The sequence below is a fragment of the Merops nubicus genome, unplaced genomic scaffold (genome assembly GCF_000691845.1).
Source record: "Merops nubicus isolate BGI_N331 unplaced genomic scaffold, ASM69184v1 scaffold3209, whole genome shotgun sequence".
NCBI lineage: Eukaryota > Metazoa > Chordata > Aves > Coraciiformes > Meropidae > Merops > Merops nubicus.
Genome location: NW_008632861.1, coordinates 26,822 through 44,369, shown reverse-complemented (window position 1 = coordinate 44,369; position 17,548 = coordinate 26,822). Strand labels below are relative to the sequence as shown.

The 17,548-nt window shown below is 37.9% G+C and overlaps 1 protein-coding gene across 1 annotated transcript in view; it reads right to left on the bottom strand.

Annotated features, from left to right (window-relative positions):
* Positions 1-17,548, bottom strand: part of UPF2 (UPF2 regulator of nonsense transcripts homolog (yeast)) — a 58,402-nt gene that overhangs the window by 19,096 nt on the left and 21,758 nt on the right. Inside the window, exons 8-16 of the mRNA XM_008948018.1 lie at positions 17,297-17,405; positions 16,005-16,118; positions 14,965-15,081; positions 8,302-8,487; positions 7,586-7,789; positions 6,695-6,970; positions 4,741-4,924; positions 2,798-2,937; positions 886-990 (exon numbers count right to left, since the gene is read on the bottom strand). Coding sequence (XP_008946266.1) covers positions 886-990; positions 2,798-2,937; positions 4,741-4,924; positions 6,695-6,970; positions 7,586-7,789; positions 8,302-8,487; positions 14,965-15,081; positions 16,005-16,118; positions 17,297-17,405 — 1,435 coding nt within the window. The remainder of the gene's footprint in view (positions 1-885; positions 991-2,797; positions 2,938-4,740; positions 4,925-6,694; positions 6,971-7,585; positions 7,790-8,301; positions 8,488-14,964; positions 15,082-16,004; positions 16,119-17,296; positions 17,406-17,548) is intronic.

The window sequence follows — 17,548 nt, the reverse complement described above, 5'->3', positions numbered from 1 at the left end:
CTGGAGGGTTGTCCAGGGCTGTCCCAGACTGCCCAGGGCAGTGGTGGAGTCCCCACCCCTGGAGGGGTTTCCTGGCTGTGGAGATGTGTTGTGAAGGACAGGGGTTAGTGGTGGACTTGGTAGTGTTGGGTTAATGGTGGGACACGATCTCCAAGGTCTCTTCCAACCTCAGCAATTCCATGATCATTCCAGGTGTACAGGTAAGTATGGACACCTTCCAGATACAGCAACAAAGGAAAGTCTCCATTCCTACCACACCTAATTTAAATATTTTTTCCCATTAAATCCATAAAGTTAGATGGGTTTTTTTGCCAAGACATATCCTGAAGTATTTGAAGAACACCACATGACAACAAAAATGTTTCAAGTCAGTACTCCAACACATCCCTCTGTAACAATCATGACTTTCCTCACTACTATGTAACTGCAGTTCAGGCTCAACTGGAGGGGTGGCTCTGCTACTGATGTTACAATCTGCCCATCCCAAAGTTGTATTTTAGGAATTTTGCACCTCTTGGTTTGTCTCCTTTTGAGTTTTGAGATCAAGTGGAGTGTAATTAGTTTACCTTGTTGTAACATCAGATCGGTTTGATACCACTGCTGCCATTGCAAAACAATCATTTATGCAATCTTTTCCAGTCTAGCTACCTGTGAAATTGCATCTTCCTGTGAAAACATGTTGTAGGAAAGTTGACGGTGTAAATATTTACAGAAGGTAATAATGGAAGTTTGCAAACAAGCTCTAAAATGTATTTGGAAGAATAGCAGGAAGTGTTCTTGCCGTGTTCTGGCAGATAAGTTATGAGCAGCATTGGAACAAATATTCAGTGAAGGAACCCAAAGGTGCAAAAGTCAAATTGGCTTATCTAAAGCTACAGCACATACTGTGTTCTCCTCATCGGTTTCATTCTCCTTATTGGAGTCTGTAAGATAATCCGTGTTCTCTTCCTCCTCTTCTTCACCTTCTTCCTCCTCATTGTCAGAGCCCTCCTGAAATATGCAATGAATAACTTCTGACTATTTTAAAACAAGTAAGACACTTGCATTCCATTCTTCATACACATTTGCTGCACCTTTCCCACCCTCTCCCCTTTTGAACCTGTTTACTTCAGTTCAGTCTTAGTAAATTTGTTTGTTAGGTTTGGTATTCAATGTTTCAGTCTGAACTCACTCGACTCCATCTGAAATCTTCACAAACATACAGCAGAAATCTGTGAGTAGTGGCTGATGCACCAGGGGGTTGTGCTACAAAGGGAACTCCACAAGCTGGAGGAACAGACTCCTCCAAATGGACAAGAACTCATTAAGTTCAACAAAGGGAAATGCAAAGTCCTCCACCTGAGGAGCAATGACCCCATTCAGCAGTACAGGCTGCCCATCTGGACAGCAGCTCAGCAGAGAAGGACCCAGGGTCCTGGTGCAAACACACTGACCAAGAACCAGCAATGCACCCTTGCAGGAAAGGCAGCTGACGGCATTCTGGGCTGCATTAGGAAAAAGTGTTGTCAACAGGCCAAAGGAAGTGATCCTCCCTGTCTGCTCAGCACTGGCAAAACACCTCTGCAGTGCTGCACCCAGCTCTAGTTCCCCAGTACAAGGCAGATATAGACATACTGGAGCAAGTCCAGCAATAGTCCATGCAGGCAATTAAGGGATTGGAGCATCTGTCATAAAGAGGAGAGGCTGAGAGAGGTGGCATTGTTTAGTCTGGGGAGGAGAAGGCTTGAGGTGGGGTGAGATCTTCTCTGTGTGTGTAATACCAGAAGGGAGGGAGCAAAGAAGTGGGAACAGGAGTCTTCTCAGTGGTGCCCAGTGACAGACCCAGAGGCAATGGACACCAGTTGAAAAATTTCATTTAAATGAAGAGAAAGCTCTCTCCTTCTGTGACGGTGTTTAAACACCAAAACAGGTTGCTCAAAAAGTCTGTGGAGCCTCCACCCTTGGAGACAGTCAAAACTTGATTGAATACTGCCTCAGGCAACCTCCCCTAGGTGACAGTGCTTTGAGTAAGGAGGTTGAACGAGAAGATTTGCAGCTGTACCTTCCCCACCCCTCCACCATTTATGACTTGAATAATGATATTAATCTGTGGCTAAAGGCATACACCCAGCCAAACTTCAGGAATTTTAATGCTGAGAAGCACAGATTGAAAGAAAGCTTACTTGTAAACCAACCAACCCAAGCATAGGGAAAAAAAGTTTCCTATTTCCTTAATGAAATCATTTTCTCATAACAATATCTTTATCAAATCAACATTGCTGTGTCATAGTGACAGGTTAGAATTTCTATGTACCTGTCCTCTTTTACTGGCTCCACTATTTTGAATTCTAAATGTTATTGGCACAGCAAACAGGGAAGGTTGTTATGCTCCATAAATCTCTTATTTATTCCTGTTACACAGGCACACTTTGAACACCTGTTATTTTTCCTACATGACTGCTTTGACAGCTAGTCAATGTATTTGCTTCTACGACAGATAAAGAAAAGTATTGGAAAGTGTTTTCATGCCAAAAAAACCTGAAAGCATCTTTTTGTGGAGAAGCACCACATATGCTGAGCAAAGCTGACAGGTTCAAGTTTCTGCCACAATTTCTCTGGAATAAGCTTGAGACACCCTGCATTCAGCTTTCCATAGATATGAAACAGGGATGGAAGTACCCTCACAGTACTGACTAGGTTATACACACCCACATTTCACCTGCTAACTCAACACAGAAGGGCTTCAGAAAGTAGTGAATAATCAAAGTACTGACTACTCCTTTTGTTTATGTGATACAGGATAAATTATTAAATTCACCTCTTCTTCTGGTTCATTTACTTCACTTTCATTTCCAGATTGTTCCTCTGTCTCTGCTCCACCTTCCTCCTCCTCTTCATCCTCTTCCAGATTCTCCCCTTCCGTAATGGAATCTTTGGAATCTTTGTCATTCACAATTCCTGAAATTGGGGGAAAAGAAAGAATTAGGACCGGAACAGAATTAAAACATTAGAAGACATATAACAACTCAAGTTGTATGTGGAAGGTCACTTCACAAGTCCATTGTCAGTGAACACCACAACTTCCAAGGGGTCACAATACTCAACTTCTGAACTAAACATTTTCTATACAGTTAACTTACTCATAAAGGGTAACAATCTCCCTGCAGAGAAGAGCAGAAAAACATTATGGATAATATTTAAAATCTTCCAGAGAACAGCAATCAAGAAGCTGTGTGTTGCAAACTGCTTCAAAATATCCTCAAACTAAATACACAGCCTTACTGAAACATGCACTGAAATGTGAGCACTAAATCTGCAAAGCCAGCAGAGCCCAGAAGACATCAAATCTCCGCAGTCCTAGTTCTAGTACTTCACCCTACTGTCAATTAACAGTCTCTAAACAACTGTTTTCTCAGCCTGTAATAAAATTTTATGACTCTTTTCTAATGCTGAGGCTGCACTTGAAACGAGTCTCTTCCAAAAGTATTATCTAGTGTGCTCATCCTGCTTGCAGACAGGACTGGCAACTCTTTCACTGTGTTCAGTTCATCTTGCAGCCTTCCTTACTGACCTGCTTCCCACCTTTACCCCTCAAGACATTTTAGCTTATTCCATGTGTTAGTTATAAAACTTATCTCCCTAAACCTCTGCTTTCTTTCAGTAGGGTATCCTTCAATGTAATATCTTTACCTATACCATTCCCACAGTAGTGGAAAATATGCCTTAGCTTCTTTCAATGCTTCAGTGTCCAACTGAGCCTTAGATACAGACTACAATCAGAATTGTTTTCAGAAAGAATATTTAAGAATTGAGCATCGTTCCAATTCACGAAAAAATTAAGAACAGCTATTGCAAAAATTAATTTATCCAGTCCAAAAACCAACAAATTTGCAGCATACACTGTTGTTCTCATAAATTAATTTTTTTCTTAAATTTACAAAGCCACTTAATCTTCCAGAAGATCATGGTTTGAGCTAGCAGAAAGCAATGCTCATGCCAGCCTTCTGCAACACAGCCAACCTAAGGCAGTCATTTTTCAAAGACTTTACTCCAGCATCAATACAGCTATTGTGCTGTTTGTCATTTATTTGGACATTACATGCATAGGGTGAGCTGTTAAGTTTTCTGGAGAGCAAAAGAGGTGCTTCTCCATAGTTATGGAAGAGTTTATTTTGAATCACTCTGTGTTCTCAACGGTACAAAACCACCACAGCAGCACAAGAACCAATAGCTGTAAATTACTACTTGGTTGTCATTTTGAGACCATAAAAGCTAGTAGTTTAGATCATACAGAAAATTTTTATCTGCATTTCAGTTATTACATAGGTAATTTTAAGGCATTTCAATTACATGAGCAGCATATTAAAAAAATTAATTCCTCCTAAAACAGAAGTTGCAGCATTTAACCTGGAAATTACACATACTCATCCTGCTGGATTGATGGATTATTCTTAAAAATTTAATTTGTCCACATGGTAATACACACACACACACTCCCTCTCTCTAAATATTACTCATGAATAGCGTTCCTATTGACTTTTTTTTTGAACACACAATCACTTTAGAGTTATGGAGAATCTACATGATCCCTGTGGTCATCAGAAAAATACCAAAAAGTTCCAACAATATTTCTATCATGAGAGTAAAGAAAAAAAAAAAATCATGTCATGAGAATACCAGTACTTACTACCATACAAAAGACCATTTTAAAAAACACAGGGATTGCCAAAAAGACCTCACTTCCCTTGCATGTTTTCTTACCTAATTTTATTAAGAATTCTCGTTCCAAGTCTTGCACCTGTCTGATAGCTTCTTCCAGAGAATTGCAAAGCTTTATCTTTGGTCTCAGCAGTTCCAGTGTATCACTGATCATATAGTCTATATCTATAGGAAATGGGTGGTCTTTTGTCCAAACATCCAGGCTTTTTTTCCACCAAACATACCGCTGGAATACAAAATATTCAAATAAGTTCTAAGCACTCTGGCATTTATGAACTACTTAAGAAGCTCATGATGCCCAGCCACGTCTGTACAGTAGAAAATGCAAAAGATTTCACATCATTGCTCTGTTTCTTACAGCTATTAGATATTTTGATGTCACTAATCACTCTTTGATAACACCCGGTATCACAAACATTAGAATATGCTCCTTTTATCATAATGATTGTTACACATATGAAGACTGAGCAAAAAAGCACTGAAAAGAAAGTGCCTTCTAAAGGGCAGATTCTTCCTTTGAGAGATGAGCACTTGGCAATTGCCCAGCTCTCAATTCCTTCCTCTATATATTTTCAAGAAAATTAATTTCCCCCAAAACATATTATGGGGAGAAGGGGAAACATTACAAAGAGTGTTAAGAGTATAGCTATCATCAAATGACTTACCCAGTTTGTTTTCTAACAAATTAGCACATGCTCCTTCCAATAAAACTGTAAAAAATAAATGCTGATCTTAAGTGAACCTGAGAACAAATGTATTGCAAAAATTGCAATGGAAAATGAAGCATACATAACAAAATCCTTCTTAAAAGGTGACATGGTCAAAAGGAACACTTGTTGAAATTAATATCATGCAATGAAAAAATACTGACTTTGTCACTGACAACTTGATCTTGGGTTTAAAAACAGGACCATACTGTACTTAAAAATACCACTTTATATCTCATACGGTGTAGGATATGCATCCTGAAAGTCTGAAATAATTTATTACCTTAATTGTTAGTTCTAATATCCTTGTTTTATAAAGGGAAAAGCAGAAAGAAGAAGAAATTAAGTCCAGAGAGTTTAAGCATGAACTCCAGGGACTGGAATTCCCTGTTTTCCGAGGAATACACTCCAGCTTTTAGACACTCCTGTTAGGAAATCTTGTACCCCCTCCATTACATCTATCAAATCAGAACTGTCCTTGCTGCAGCTTGTGACCACTACTTCTCATTCTGTCACTGTGCATGCTGGAGAAGTATCTGACAACTCTTCTACAAACACTATTAGCTAAGGACAGCAACCTAATAAGCCTTCTGTTCAAGCAGAGCAAATCCAGTGTGAGCACTGAGAGCCTCCTGATCATTCTGGTGATCCTCCAGTGGACTCAGTGCAGTTTGCTGATGTCTCTCCTCTCCTCTATCAGGTATCCCTGAACTGGACACAGAGCTCCAGATCTAGCCTTGCAAGCGTCAAGCAGAATGGAAGAGGAAAAAGAAAAAAACAAATTCACTTTCTGCAGTCCACTGGCTACACCCCTGCCAGTGCAACATGGTGTGGGGTTGGCCTTCACCACCTAATGGTGCAGAACTAATGTCACGTTCAGACAGCCCAGGAGTCCTGGTTCTGTGCCTGCAAAGCTACTTTTGAGGTAGTCAGTGCCAGGTGGTGTTATTGCATGGAGCTGTTCCATCCCAGCTGGATGACTTTGATACTTACCTTGCTGGAATTCACAAGGTTTCTCTGCCCACATTTCCACTTGCTGAGACCACTGGAAGGGGTGAAGCTAAACCCTTCAGTGAATCAGCTGCTACCTCAATGTTCTTCAAGTTTGTGGAACGGTTACATCTACATCTATCTGAACGTACACGTCACTTTAAAATAAAACTGTCACCAGACAGATGGGATTCTAAACAGTGTTCTGTAAAGAACAATGAGAGCAACGTGTAGCAGACTGGTTTACATTAGCTCCTTAAAGAAATCTACAGTACTACATACAATTTGGTTTACAGTACCTGAAAATACACTAGGAAGCAATCAAGTTTTCGTTTGCTGGATCCTCTGTCAAAATACTGCCCACAGGTATCGAGTATAGTACAAACTAGTCTGATTCTGAACAGATGCTCTGGAGGGTCCAGTGGACTAGGACTGCCATCAGGGTTCACCCCAAAGGATGTGAAGGAATAGAGAGTCCTGAATATCACAGCCGACTCCACCATGCGGTAGTTGTACAGCTCCCCCAAAAACTTGGCGCTGCTGATCCTCCGCTGGTTAAATTTTGGCTGGTTAACCTTTATCAAAAAAGAATAAGAGAATTCACTTTATCATGCAGACACAATAGAATCTTTGTAACACATTTGTTGTTTCGTTTTGGGATTAAAGAAAAAAGCTGTACAAAAATGGATAGATTTCCTTACAATCAGAGATGTCTGTTTACAGCTGCACATATTACATAAAATGAAATGAAAAGCAGTTATGAAAGGTAGTCAACTAGCATTTATAATAAAGTTCAAGTACATTTAGCATATGTTCGATCTTAAATCTATGACAATTTTTCATTGCCCAGAGAAGTCTTGTAATTATAACATTTATAAAAATATGGACTAGTCTTCAAAGTTACTTTAAAGTTGTATGAATCTGACTACACTGTGAAAGAATAAATTCTATTCCCTTACTATGATAAGAGGGGCAAATCAACTGTCCAAGTAATCTTTGCAGTTGGTTGGGGCTTTTTGGGAGCGTTGTTTTTAATTTAAATAAAAGCACTACATAAAGCAAAAAACTGAGGTAGAAAATGCAGACAAATCCAGACTCCAAGGATTCCTTTCTCTAAACAAGATTCTTTTACTGTGTGTATTTCAGGGTAAGTAGATGAGAGTAGATTAACAAGAACGTTGGCTGCTTACCTCCATTCCTAGCCGAATATCCTCTAGCACTCCATCCACAACATGAATCCCAACATCTTCCTGGTAAAGGACCAACCCTGCTAAGAGGTTGGCTACACAGTGAATACTATTATACTTCACATTCCAGATGTTGATCATACAGCATATAACATAGTCTTTTACTTCTGCATCCTGCCACGGCAGCTTGCGCATCTGTCTCAGGACCTAAACCAAATTTTAAAAAAAGCTTAACATTTTAGCAAAATACCAAGTTACTCACTCTCAGTTCCTGTTTCTCATGGCTGGAACGAAATCCCTGTAAGCACCTGCAAGCATCCTCATGTTCTTTTTCAAGCATCCTCCAGATCTGTGGTAGCTATGGAAAACTTTATATACGTAACACAACTGCTGTCCTATAGCTCCTGATCAAGCTGTCCAAATATGTTCCATGATTTCCTTGTTATTAAAGTGTGTATTTAATTATAGTCTTGAGCACAAGATACTTAGCACAAGGATTCTCATTTCATTCTCTATTTCTTCAGCACTTAATGCTGTTGAGAATGAAGGTCCATGACTGGAGCATCTATGCATCACAATAAAAGAAACTACCTTAACAAGGATACAGAAATGACCCCTCTTCCTTGCAGTTAAACGTAATAACTCTCCCCAAAACCTTCAAAAGTTAGTACTACACCACTAGCACTAAAATCTGTATTAAAGATTCCAAAAGGATTTACCTTCTCTGTGGTGACCTTGGAGAGATCCTTGTAAAGCAGCTTACGAATATATTCCTGCAAAGGAGGACGTTTCTTCTTCACAGTTTTTTCAGCTGGAGGGGGGTTACAGTAGTAATAGGCATTTTCTACCATCGTAACATAGCGTGCATCCAGATGCATTGCCTGTTTTTTTCTCATCATTTGCTCCTGGAAATAAATGCAAATGATCAATTAAAGATATTGACATACTACATTTTCGAGCCAATGGCTTTTACAGTTATGTTTGGGATAAAGGGAAGATAGAAGGTTGCAGAAACGTGAGTTAAAAGCTTGGTTAGCAAGAGGAAAGGACAAAGCAGGTATATATGGTTCTATGTTATTTCCAAGGTCATTTTTCTTTACAATCCCTATTTTTATGATAGTTCACCTATGATTAAATACTTTCCTGAAACCTTTTTCAACTTTAACTTGGAATCTAACTGTTTAGATAAATGGTTAATAAGATTATTAGCCACTCAAAACACTTTTTTTAACTGAAGTGTATGAATACTAATGTCTTGACATCATAGCATAATGAGTCATTGTAATGAGTGGCAATCTATTTTACGTCAGTAAGCAACTCCACAGAGGTTTATATTGATGGTTTCACATAAATTTTGAAAGGTTTAGGCAATGGCATTTTCCTTATTATATGCTCCATTGTTGCTGTTTCCCCAAGCAAGACAGACTGCATGAAACACAGTACCTGCCATGAAGTATTTCAGGACAAATCAGACAAGATGAAGGTTACTACATTAACCCTAATTACTGTGCTTAATTGTCAGGATTGTACCAAATTTCCTCACTGAACACAGTCTTTTCTCATTACATGTCCCTGCTACTGCTTGAACATAAGAAGGTTCTACAGAGACTTTGGACAAGCTGGATCAATGTGCTGAGGCCAGTGGGATGAGGTTCAACAAGGCCAGGTGTCAGGTCCTCCACTAGGAGCAAAACAACCCCAGGCAGCGCTGCAGGCCTGGGGAGGAGGGGCTGGAAAGCTGCCCAGCAGAGAAGGACCTGGCTGGTCAACAGCCAGCTGAGTATGAGCCACTGTGTGCCCAGGTGGCCAAGAAGACCAAGGGCATCCTGGCCTGTATCAGAAAGTGTGGCCAGGACTAGGGCAGGGACTGTCCCCCTGTATTAGGCACTGGTGAAGCCACATCTTGAATACTGTGTTTCGTTTTGGGCCCCTCACTACAAGAAGGACACTGAGGTGCTGGAGCATGTCCACAGAAGGGCAACTAAGTTTGGTCTAGAGAACAAGTTTTGTGAGGAGCAGCTGAGAGAAATGGGGTTGTTTAGCCTGGTGAAAAGGAGGCTCAGGAGAGTCCTTCTTGCTCTTTACAAGTGCCTGAAAGAAGGCTGGAGCAAGGTGGGGTTGATCTCTTCTCCCAAGTAACAGGAGATAGGACAAGAGGAAACAAGTTCAAGTAGCACCAGGAGAGGTTTAGGTTGGATATTAGGAAAAAAAAAAAAAAGATTTCTCCACAGAAAGGGTTGTCAAGCAGTGGAGCAGGCTGTTCAGGGAAGTGGTAGAGTCTCCATCCATGGAGGTGGATGGACCTGTAGATGTGGTGCTGAGAGACATGGTTTAATGGTGACCTGGCAATGCTGAATGAATGGCTGAAAATGATTTTAAAGATCTCTTCCAATATAAACAATTCTATGATTCATTCTGGATGTTTACCTTAAGATTTATGTTGTGCATTTTGAGAATTTCTGACATCCAAACATTCTGTACAAGCACTAAACTAGTAGTTCTAAGCTGCCGTTTTTTACAGTTGAAGATGAAGATGAGCTTAATTCCATTCTAAAATAATTTTATAGGCATATGTGTAATTATATGCATACCTGTGTGTAATTCTAAGAGTTGCATTAAAGTATGTACTTTGTAGGATCCCATATATTCTAAATCACTCTAAGGTTGTCCAACAGGAAAAGAAATGGCATTGGTTCAGACTTGGCTATTTCATAGAGGTTGGCTACACAGTGATTTAGAGCATCAGCAGATTAAAAATTGAAGATGCAAGTACTGTTTAGTCAACACACACAGTCCAGCAAACTAACAAGAACAGTTTAATCCTTCTTCCATCACTGGTGAAGACGCACTATTTGTCATGCTGGTTGACTTTCCACTAAACTTTAAATTATTCAAGTTTCTTTTAGAAGGCAGTGGTTCAGTTCAAGTGAAATATAAATGTATTCAAACAGTTCCTCACCTTTGATTTGCAGCTGCCAATTCAATGAGGAAGAGTTGTTTTATTTAACATAGTAACTCAATAAATAATGCAATTTTCTGCCTAGGCAGGACAGGAAGGTCTAGTGCCAGGGAGGCCTCAATCTGACACCTACCCTAAGGCATTTTCATTTTCAACCTTTTCCATGATAAAATGGCCCCTCCTTTGATTCCCTGACTGAGACACTTCCTTTCCAAACGGGAAATGTCTGTCAACCAGTAGCAAGTTTACCTACAGGTGTTTAACAGATGCACAGCACTTTTAACAGCTGAGTACATAAATTGTTTTATGTGGGTAAAGATGACTTAGAGTAGAAACCTCCAAAACCTTTGACTGCCATGTGTATTAATATTACCTTTGTAAATTTTTTGCTTTTTTGAGATTTATTACAATAAAATAGAACTTTGGTGCCTTAATGACATTTATCACATTTTACTGTGAACTGAAAAATGAAGTGGGGCAAAGTAAAGCATAACATGGAAAATGGCAGAAGGGCTTGCAAATAAAATGCATAAAAAGGTTGTAGAACTACATCCTTTATATTTTTTCGTGTTACAAGAAGGTGCACATTACACTGGACGTAACAGGTTATAATCAAAATGTTTCTTCCCAGAGGAGACAATATGAATTACCTCAAGACTTACAGAATTTTATCACTTTTTTGATCAATCCAAAGTACATATTCTATAAGTGGACAGTGTCAGTCTTACTCTCTCCTCAAAGTCATCACTATTTTAAGCAACTACATGTGTTTCAATCATTTTTCATTTAAGCATCAAGCCAGATGAACAGGCAGGGAAGAGAAACCATAAAAATACACTGCCTACAATAACAAAAACCTTGGTGCATTTCAGAACATAAAAGCAAGACCTGCAGTCTAAAGCTCCTTGAGCTAATTAACTGCTTTGGGTCTTTATTTTACAAGGCTAAAATACAGAACTGGAAAGGTAAAGCATTACATTTGAAGATTAGGTTCCTGCTCTTCCTTTGATAAAAAGGGATCACAAACAACATTAAATGTTCAAGTTAACAGTAAAAGGTTGTTGGTTTTTTTTTCCTGGTGAATAATAAAACCTCTTTGCACATAGCACATGTTGCAAATGCATTTCATAAGAAAATATGGTGAGAATTAGGAGGTCCTCCAGTTAGTATTGTTGCTCCAGTCCCCTGCTTCCCCCAACCTCATAACACCAATTGGCATTGCAAGTAATGAAATTTTTGCAAAGCAGCACACACAGAGGGAAAAAAAGAAAAGTCACCAAGTATAACCTAAAAGGCAGGAAAAGCCCAATTCAGAAAAGCATTTCAACATGACCGATATTTAAATTATCAGCTTGTAATAAGGTATGGAAACTGTTCAGCTCCTCCTTTCCTTTCCTTTCCTACCCACTTGTTCCAGCAGCTCAAACCCAAAATTTACATTTCTTGGAAGCACACTCATTGCTGCAGTGAACTAACAGTCTAATTCTAACTACAATCACTTTGACATAGCCTGTGTCTGTAGAAACAACACTCTCCCAGTTTCAACTCCATCTACAAAAGGAGTCACCTTGAGAAAAGAGCCACCATGTAGTTTAAGTTCTATATGTTTATAGACACAAGTGATCTTGCCCTAAAGCTTAAAAAGACAATTGTATTTTTAATCCTTTAACTTGGGCATCAGAAGGCTTTTAATACTAAAACTTCAAATATTCTTTTAACGAGACCACAACAGTGTAACACAGAATGTGACATTTTAACATGATTACATTACAGAAATACAGCTCAAGATAATGTTAATCTTCCTTCCAAAGCACCAACTCAAATAATCCAATTCAAGTAATCCATTTATCAACAGACCAACCCTAAAGCCAAGTTAGTTTTACATTAATATTTTAAATTATATAAAGGACATTGAATTTGAAAGACTTGCCAAGAAGAATCTTTAAATAATTTGTAAAACGTGACAGAAGTTCTACAAAACTAGACTGTGATCATTAAATGCTTCTCTAGAATTAAAGTCCTTCAGTGCCACTAAGTTTGTGGCACTCTTATAAAATGCTTTACTTCTTAATAATTAATTTTCCCTGAATTACTTTTAAAATCCATTCTTAACTACAACTTTCTTCCACACCAGAACAAAGCAATGTTGTCTTTAATAGGAGACATACAGCCTGTTTGGCATCTTATTACATAATGTATTGTCAGCAGTAAAGATTAAGACCAATAAGTATTTGAAGATCAACAGGCCTTAATTCCATCTATAAGAGTCATTGATAAGATCAGCTTTACATTTACTTAGATTTTTACCACAAGATCCTAATTAGCTTCCTTTGGGAGTAATCTACAGTTCACACTGACTGGTACCATAAGACTATGATCCAATTTGTGTAATACTGTTTAAGTCAGAATTAATCTCTATAGTTTCTATAGGGTAACATTAGAAGATGCCCCTATTAAGATGGTTGTAGAATAAATCTATTTAGCCTATTTTGGATCTTAAACAATAGATATTCCAAACTTATTTGCCACCTCTATCTCCTCCTGGTTCCTCAATGCATAAGAAAAGAATACTTATCCAAAATCTTGTGAGGCTTTAAGCCTCGGTTACTGAAGCAGTGTTTCATTCACAGTTAAGCTGAGTTTAGCATTCATCCAGCAGAATTCAGCAGAACAGACAATAAGCATTTTTGTAATGCATAGGACTAAAAGAAGTCAGTTACAAAAAGCATCTCTGGTAAAGGTATTTAAATTTCTCCTGACTTCTATAACTTATTAACTACAAAAAAAAAAAAAAAGGTAACAATGAGTAAAGTGTCTTTTAAAGGTAATGGAACTGTTTTCAGAAGAATACTTGATTATGGAAAGGGATAGATCTAATAATAAAACACATCAGCTGGCAATCCTTTAGAAAATTGAGAGATTCAAACCTTTCAAGATACAAAAGACACTGCAACAAACAGCACAAGCCAAGAACTTGCAGTTAATTTGTCCATCTCTTTCCTCTTCTGACCACATCACTGCAACAAACACTATGACATTCACAGGGGTTCAGAAAGAAACAGTATTTTGTGGAAATTGTACAACAATATACCCAAGTGTGCAACAACTGCTTCTCCATTAACTCCACAGCATGAGAAGGGAGGCTACAGAATTCAGAGAAAGACTGTCAAGTGTAAGCCTGTGGTTTGGTAAGAAAGAAGACATACAGCACAGTGATTTCACAGCCTAAGAACTGTGTCTCCAGAAAGATTCCAAACACTTCAGCTGCTCACTTCCAGAAGGGCAAACTATGTGCCCATTTTCTCCCCCAAACACAGACTACTTCCTTTACTGCAGATACAGGTCTAGAATCTTCTTGCAGTGCATGGATTTGAAGGGAACACTAAAACACCTAGTCAGGCTTCTAACACAACAGGGTCTATTAGTTGGTCTGTATGTTTGAAGGACTTCAACCATGTTTGTCTCTGTCTCTTGCCTTAGACACAATTTCAGGATTATCTTTCAAGCCAGTAAAACTCATACACTAAAAAAGACTCAAAGCCAATCCTTGTTATTTTAAAATCTTTGCTGATATTTATAAAGGCTTACAGATACTACTTCTACTCTTGCCTTACTTACCAATCTCTATTTCTAAAACCTTTTCCTCTACTGTCTTCATAAACTTTTTCTTCAAATTTAGAAATAGGCACAGAAGGCACCTATTTCACAACTGTCTTCACCTCCAGTTGAAATATCTCATCATCTCTGGTTCCATTCACTACCATTTTTCCCCCCAAACTGTATCTCAGGCATTTTCATGTAGAACTACTATATTCTTTTGAACCCATCCTGTTTTTGCCCTACATCTGAATTATTTTAGTTTCAAAGAAATAGCTTTTTGCTTCAGAAATTAATTCTTTGCTTACGTTTTAAGTCTGAACAAATTTATTAGTCAACTGGAGTCCTCCTGAATCCTTTCAGAAATCTTTTCTTACAAGGAGGTGTAAGACAACAGAGGACAGACAACACTGACAGAGCTCAGACAACACAGGACAGACAAATAACAAGATGATACAAGTCCATAGGACTACAAACAAAGGTTGACAGTGTCAAAGCAGCCTAGGACTGGAAACATGTAACACCAGTCCAGCTCAACCCCATTCCACAAAGAGGAGGCAAGATTTCAGGAAAACTGGTTCATTTTCCTCCCATACTTGTCTCTGGTTTTATTTAAGAATCAGGCTTTACCCTCCCTGAGCACTCAAGGTAAAACTTAATGAAAGTTTTTACTTACTAGTGCTTGAACACTGTAACTGGCAATTAAGATATTAGTCACAGTCATCACTATGGTCAGACCACATCAGAAAGCCAGAAGATAAAAGAAGTATTTGGTTTAATTCAGTGCACAACACCCTCCCCCATAAGACAATTGGTTTCCTCTTACCAAAAGAACACTGGTTCTTAAGTGAGATTCTGGTGATCTAAAGAGGAATCTTCCACAGGTTTCCAGCAGAGTACATGCCATTTCAATATGGTGATGAGAAAAGTCTGACAGAAGCATCTGGTATATATTTATACAGAAAACACAGCATGTTAAACATCTTTTTCAACTGCAGAGGACAGTAAGTTATATCCACTAGACTTTCCATGACTGTGGTGTTCCTTATTCTTTACGAAAAAAAAAACAAGGCAAATTGTTTTCACTGATCAGAGGTCAAAAAAAAATTTAAAATATTAAAAAAAAAAAAGTGTAAGAACAGTCTAGAACCAAAATCTAGGCTCCAGAAACCTAAAAGTTAGGATGCTTCCTAAGCCTAGCATAAAAAGGCTACAGTATTAAAACAAACACTAAAATCTGTCCTATACACTTTCCAACTGAGTATTATCTGCTAGATATGTAATTCTGGCTGCTAGAATGAAAAATCACCAAACAATAACTGCACCAGGACACAATAACCTCAAAGCACATCTAATTTAACTGTATTTAGTTAAGCAATAACTAAAATTTAATAGAGCTTTGCATTTTACTGTATTTTATAGATGAGAGAAAAAAAAATGAGTGAATATAATTATTTAAGTATTCAGCTTCAATAGCTAATGCATCTATGAATAGAAACTATTCCCACAGGAAATGATCTTAACCCATGTGAGTTTTCAAACATCTTATGTAAAAGACACTTTTATTTTTTAAAACCCATTATTAGCAACTTGGTTACGTCCCAAAGTGAAAATTTATTGTACTGTATTCCTACCATTAGAAAAATTAAAACAGTCTATCTTCTAGAACAGCTGTAAAAGTCTCCTGGTACAGAGGAGTTCATACTCCTCGTACTGTTCATACACAGTAGCAACAGACATCAGGGTTTAAAACATCACATGCAATGAAATCATGGATAACACCAGCACTAGATAGATGAAGGGGAAGAGGATGGGGATACATTATTGGCATGTATAGCCATCGTACAGGACTATCACAACACTAACCTTTAAACAGTGGAGAGTATCATTTTTGGAGAACATCTTAAACTTGGTAAGCTCACCAATAAATCTCACAGTTTTATTCTTCGTTTCAATGTTGATCTGGTCCTTTTTTCTTACCTTTAAAAAAAAAATATTTTAGGCCTTAAAAAAATACCCACATCTTACAAATTACTTTGAACCAAACGTGCATAATAAGCTTGGGAATTCAGCAGTCTGAAACTTGGTTGGTTCCTTATGTTTTACCTTTACCTAGCATTCAGTTTCCTAAGTGTCTCTACAATATTTTCTTCAGAAGGTTTCAAATTTCTTTCCCCATCCCTCTACACAAAATTAAAAATAAATCAGCTCCTCTGACATACCTGCAGTTACAGACACACATCAACCTGTCCACCCCACCTTTGCTACAGTGAAACTGTGGTTAAGAATTCTAAATTCTATATTTTCAGAACCAGTAGGTAGCTTCTATATGAGCAGGACCTCTTGCATAGTTCCTAAGGAAATATTAAACAGCTTTTTCAAGTCAGGTTTAATAAACTGCAGATTTTTTTTCTTTTTTCTTCTAGAATTACTGTTGTTCAGCATAATCTCACCAGCAAAGTACAAATTTCTATTTATGTCTAAACAATCTGCAGAACACAAAATGGTATTTCTCCCTAACAGAAATAGCTTTTCCTGAGAGCAGTTAATTTGAGATAGTTAAGACTTAGTCTGAACAATTCACACACAATTTTAATGTCAATATTTAGAAAAAAACCCCTAATTTAAATTTGTGCCATAATCCTCAGAAAACTGAATTATTTCAGTAAAAAATTAGCATAAATTGAAAAAAATAAGAATGAAAAATACATTTATGATGAATAGAAAATTTTGGTTGACAAAAATTGAAGAAATAATTTGAATTAAACACTACATTACAATAGTAACCCCTACATTACAACAGTAACATTGTAGTGGGAAATGTGTTGTTAGGTCACTTCTCTATTTAGATTCAAGTTATTAATTTTCATAAAACTCTTAGACTTACAGTTGGAGAACAGTTCCTAATTTTGCAGCTTCTGTGGCAAATGCTGTACAGTTCATTTTAATATATGGTAAGTTGTAAAAAAAAAAAAAAAAAAGCTTTTTATATGCACTTGTCTAGTACCTTAGGACAAAACTGCTCAGGTGACAGAAAAACATTCACTGAACATAAGAACTGACATCTACACATAACCAAACATCATTTCATTCCCCAAAAGATTATCATCATCAGATTGGTTAATTTGAATGCAAAAAACTAAATCAACAAAACATACATGAAATCTGAAATCCCCTTTCAGCATGGAACAAAGATCCTCTGCTACATCAGACATACAGGGATGCAACGTGGCAACCAGTCTTGCATAGAACGGTAGCAAATCCAATCTGCAAACAAAAGGAGATGATAAAATAGACAAATAATGTATAAACTGTGTTCATGTGTACAAGTGTGGTTGCTGTTTTACCTGTGAAAAGAATGTGGATATGCTGACAGAACTAGGCAGAGGGAATTTCACGGGCTCCCCTGT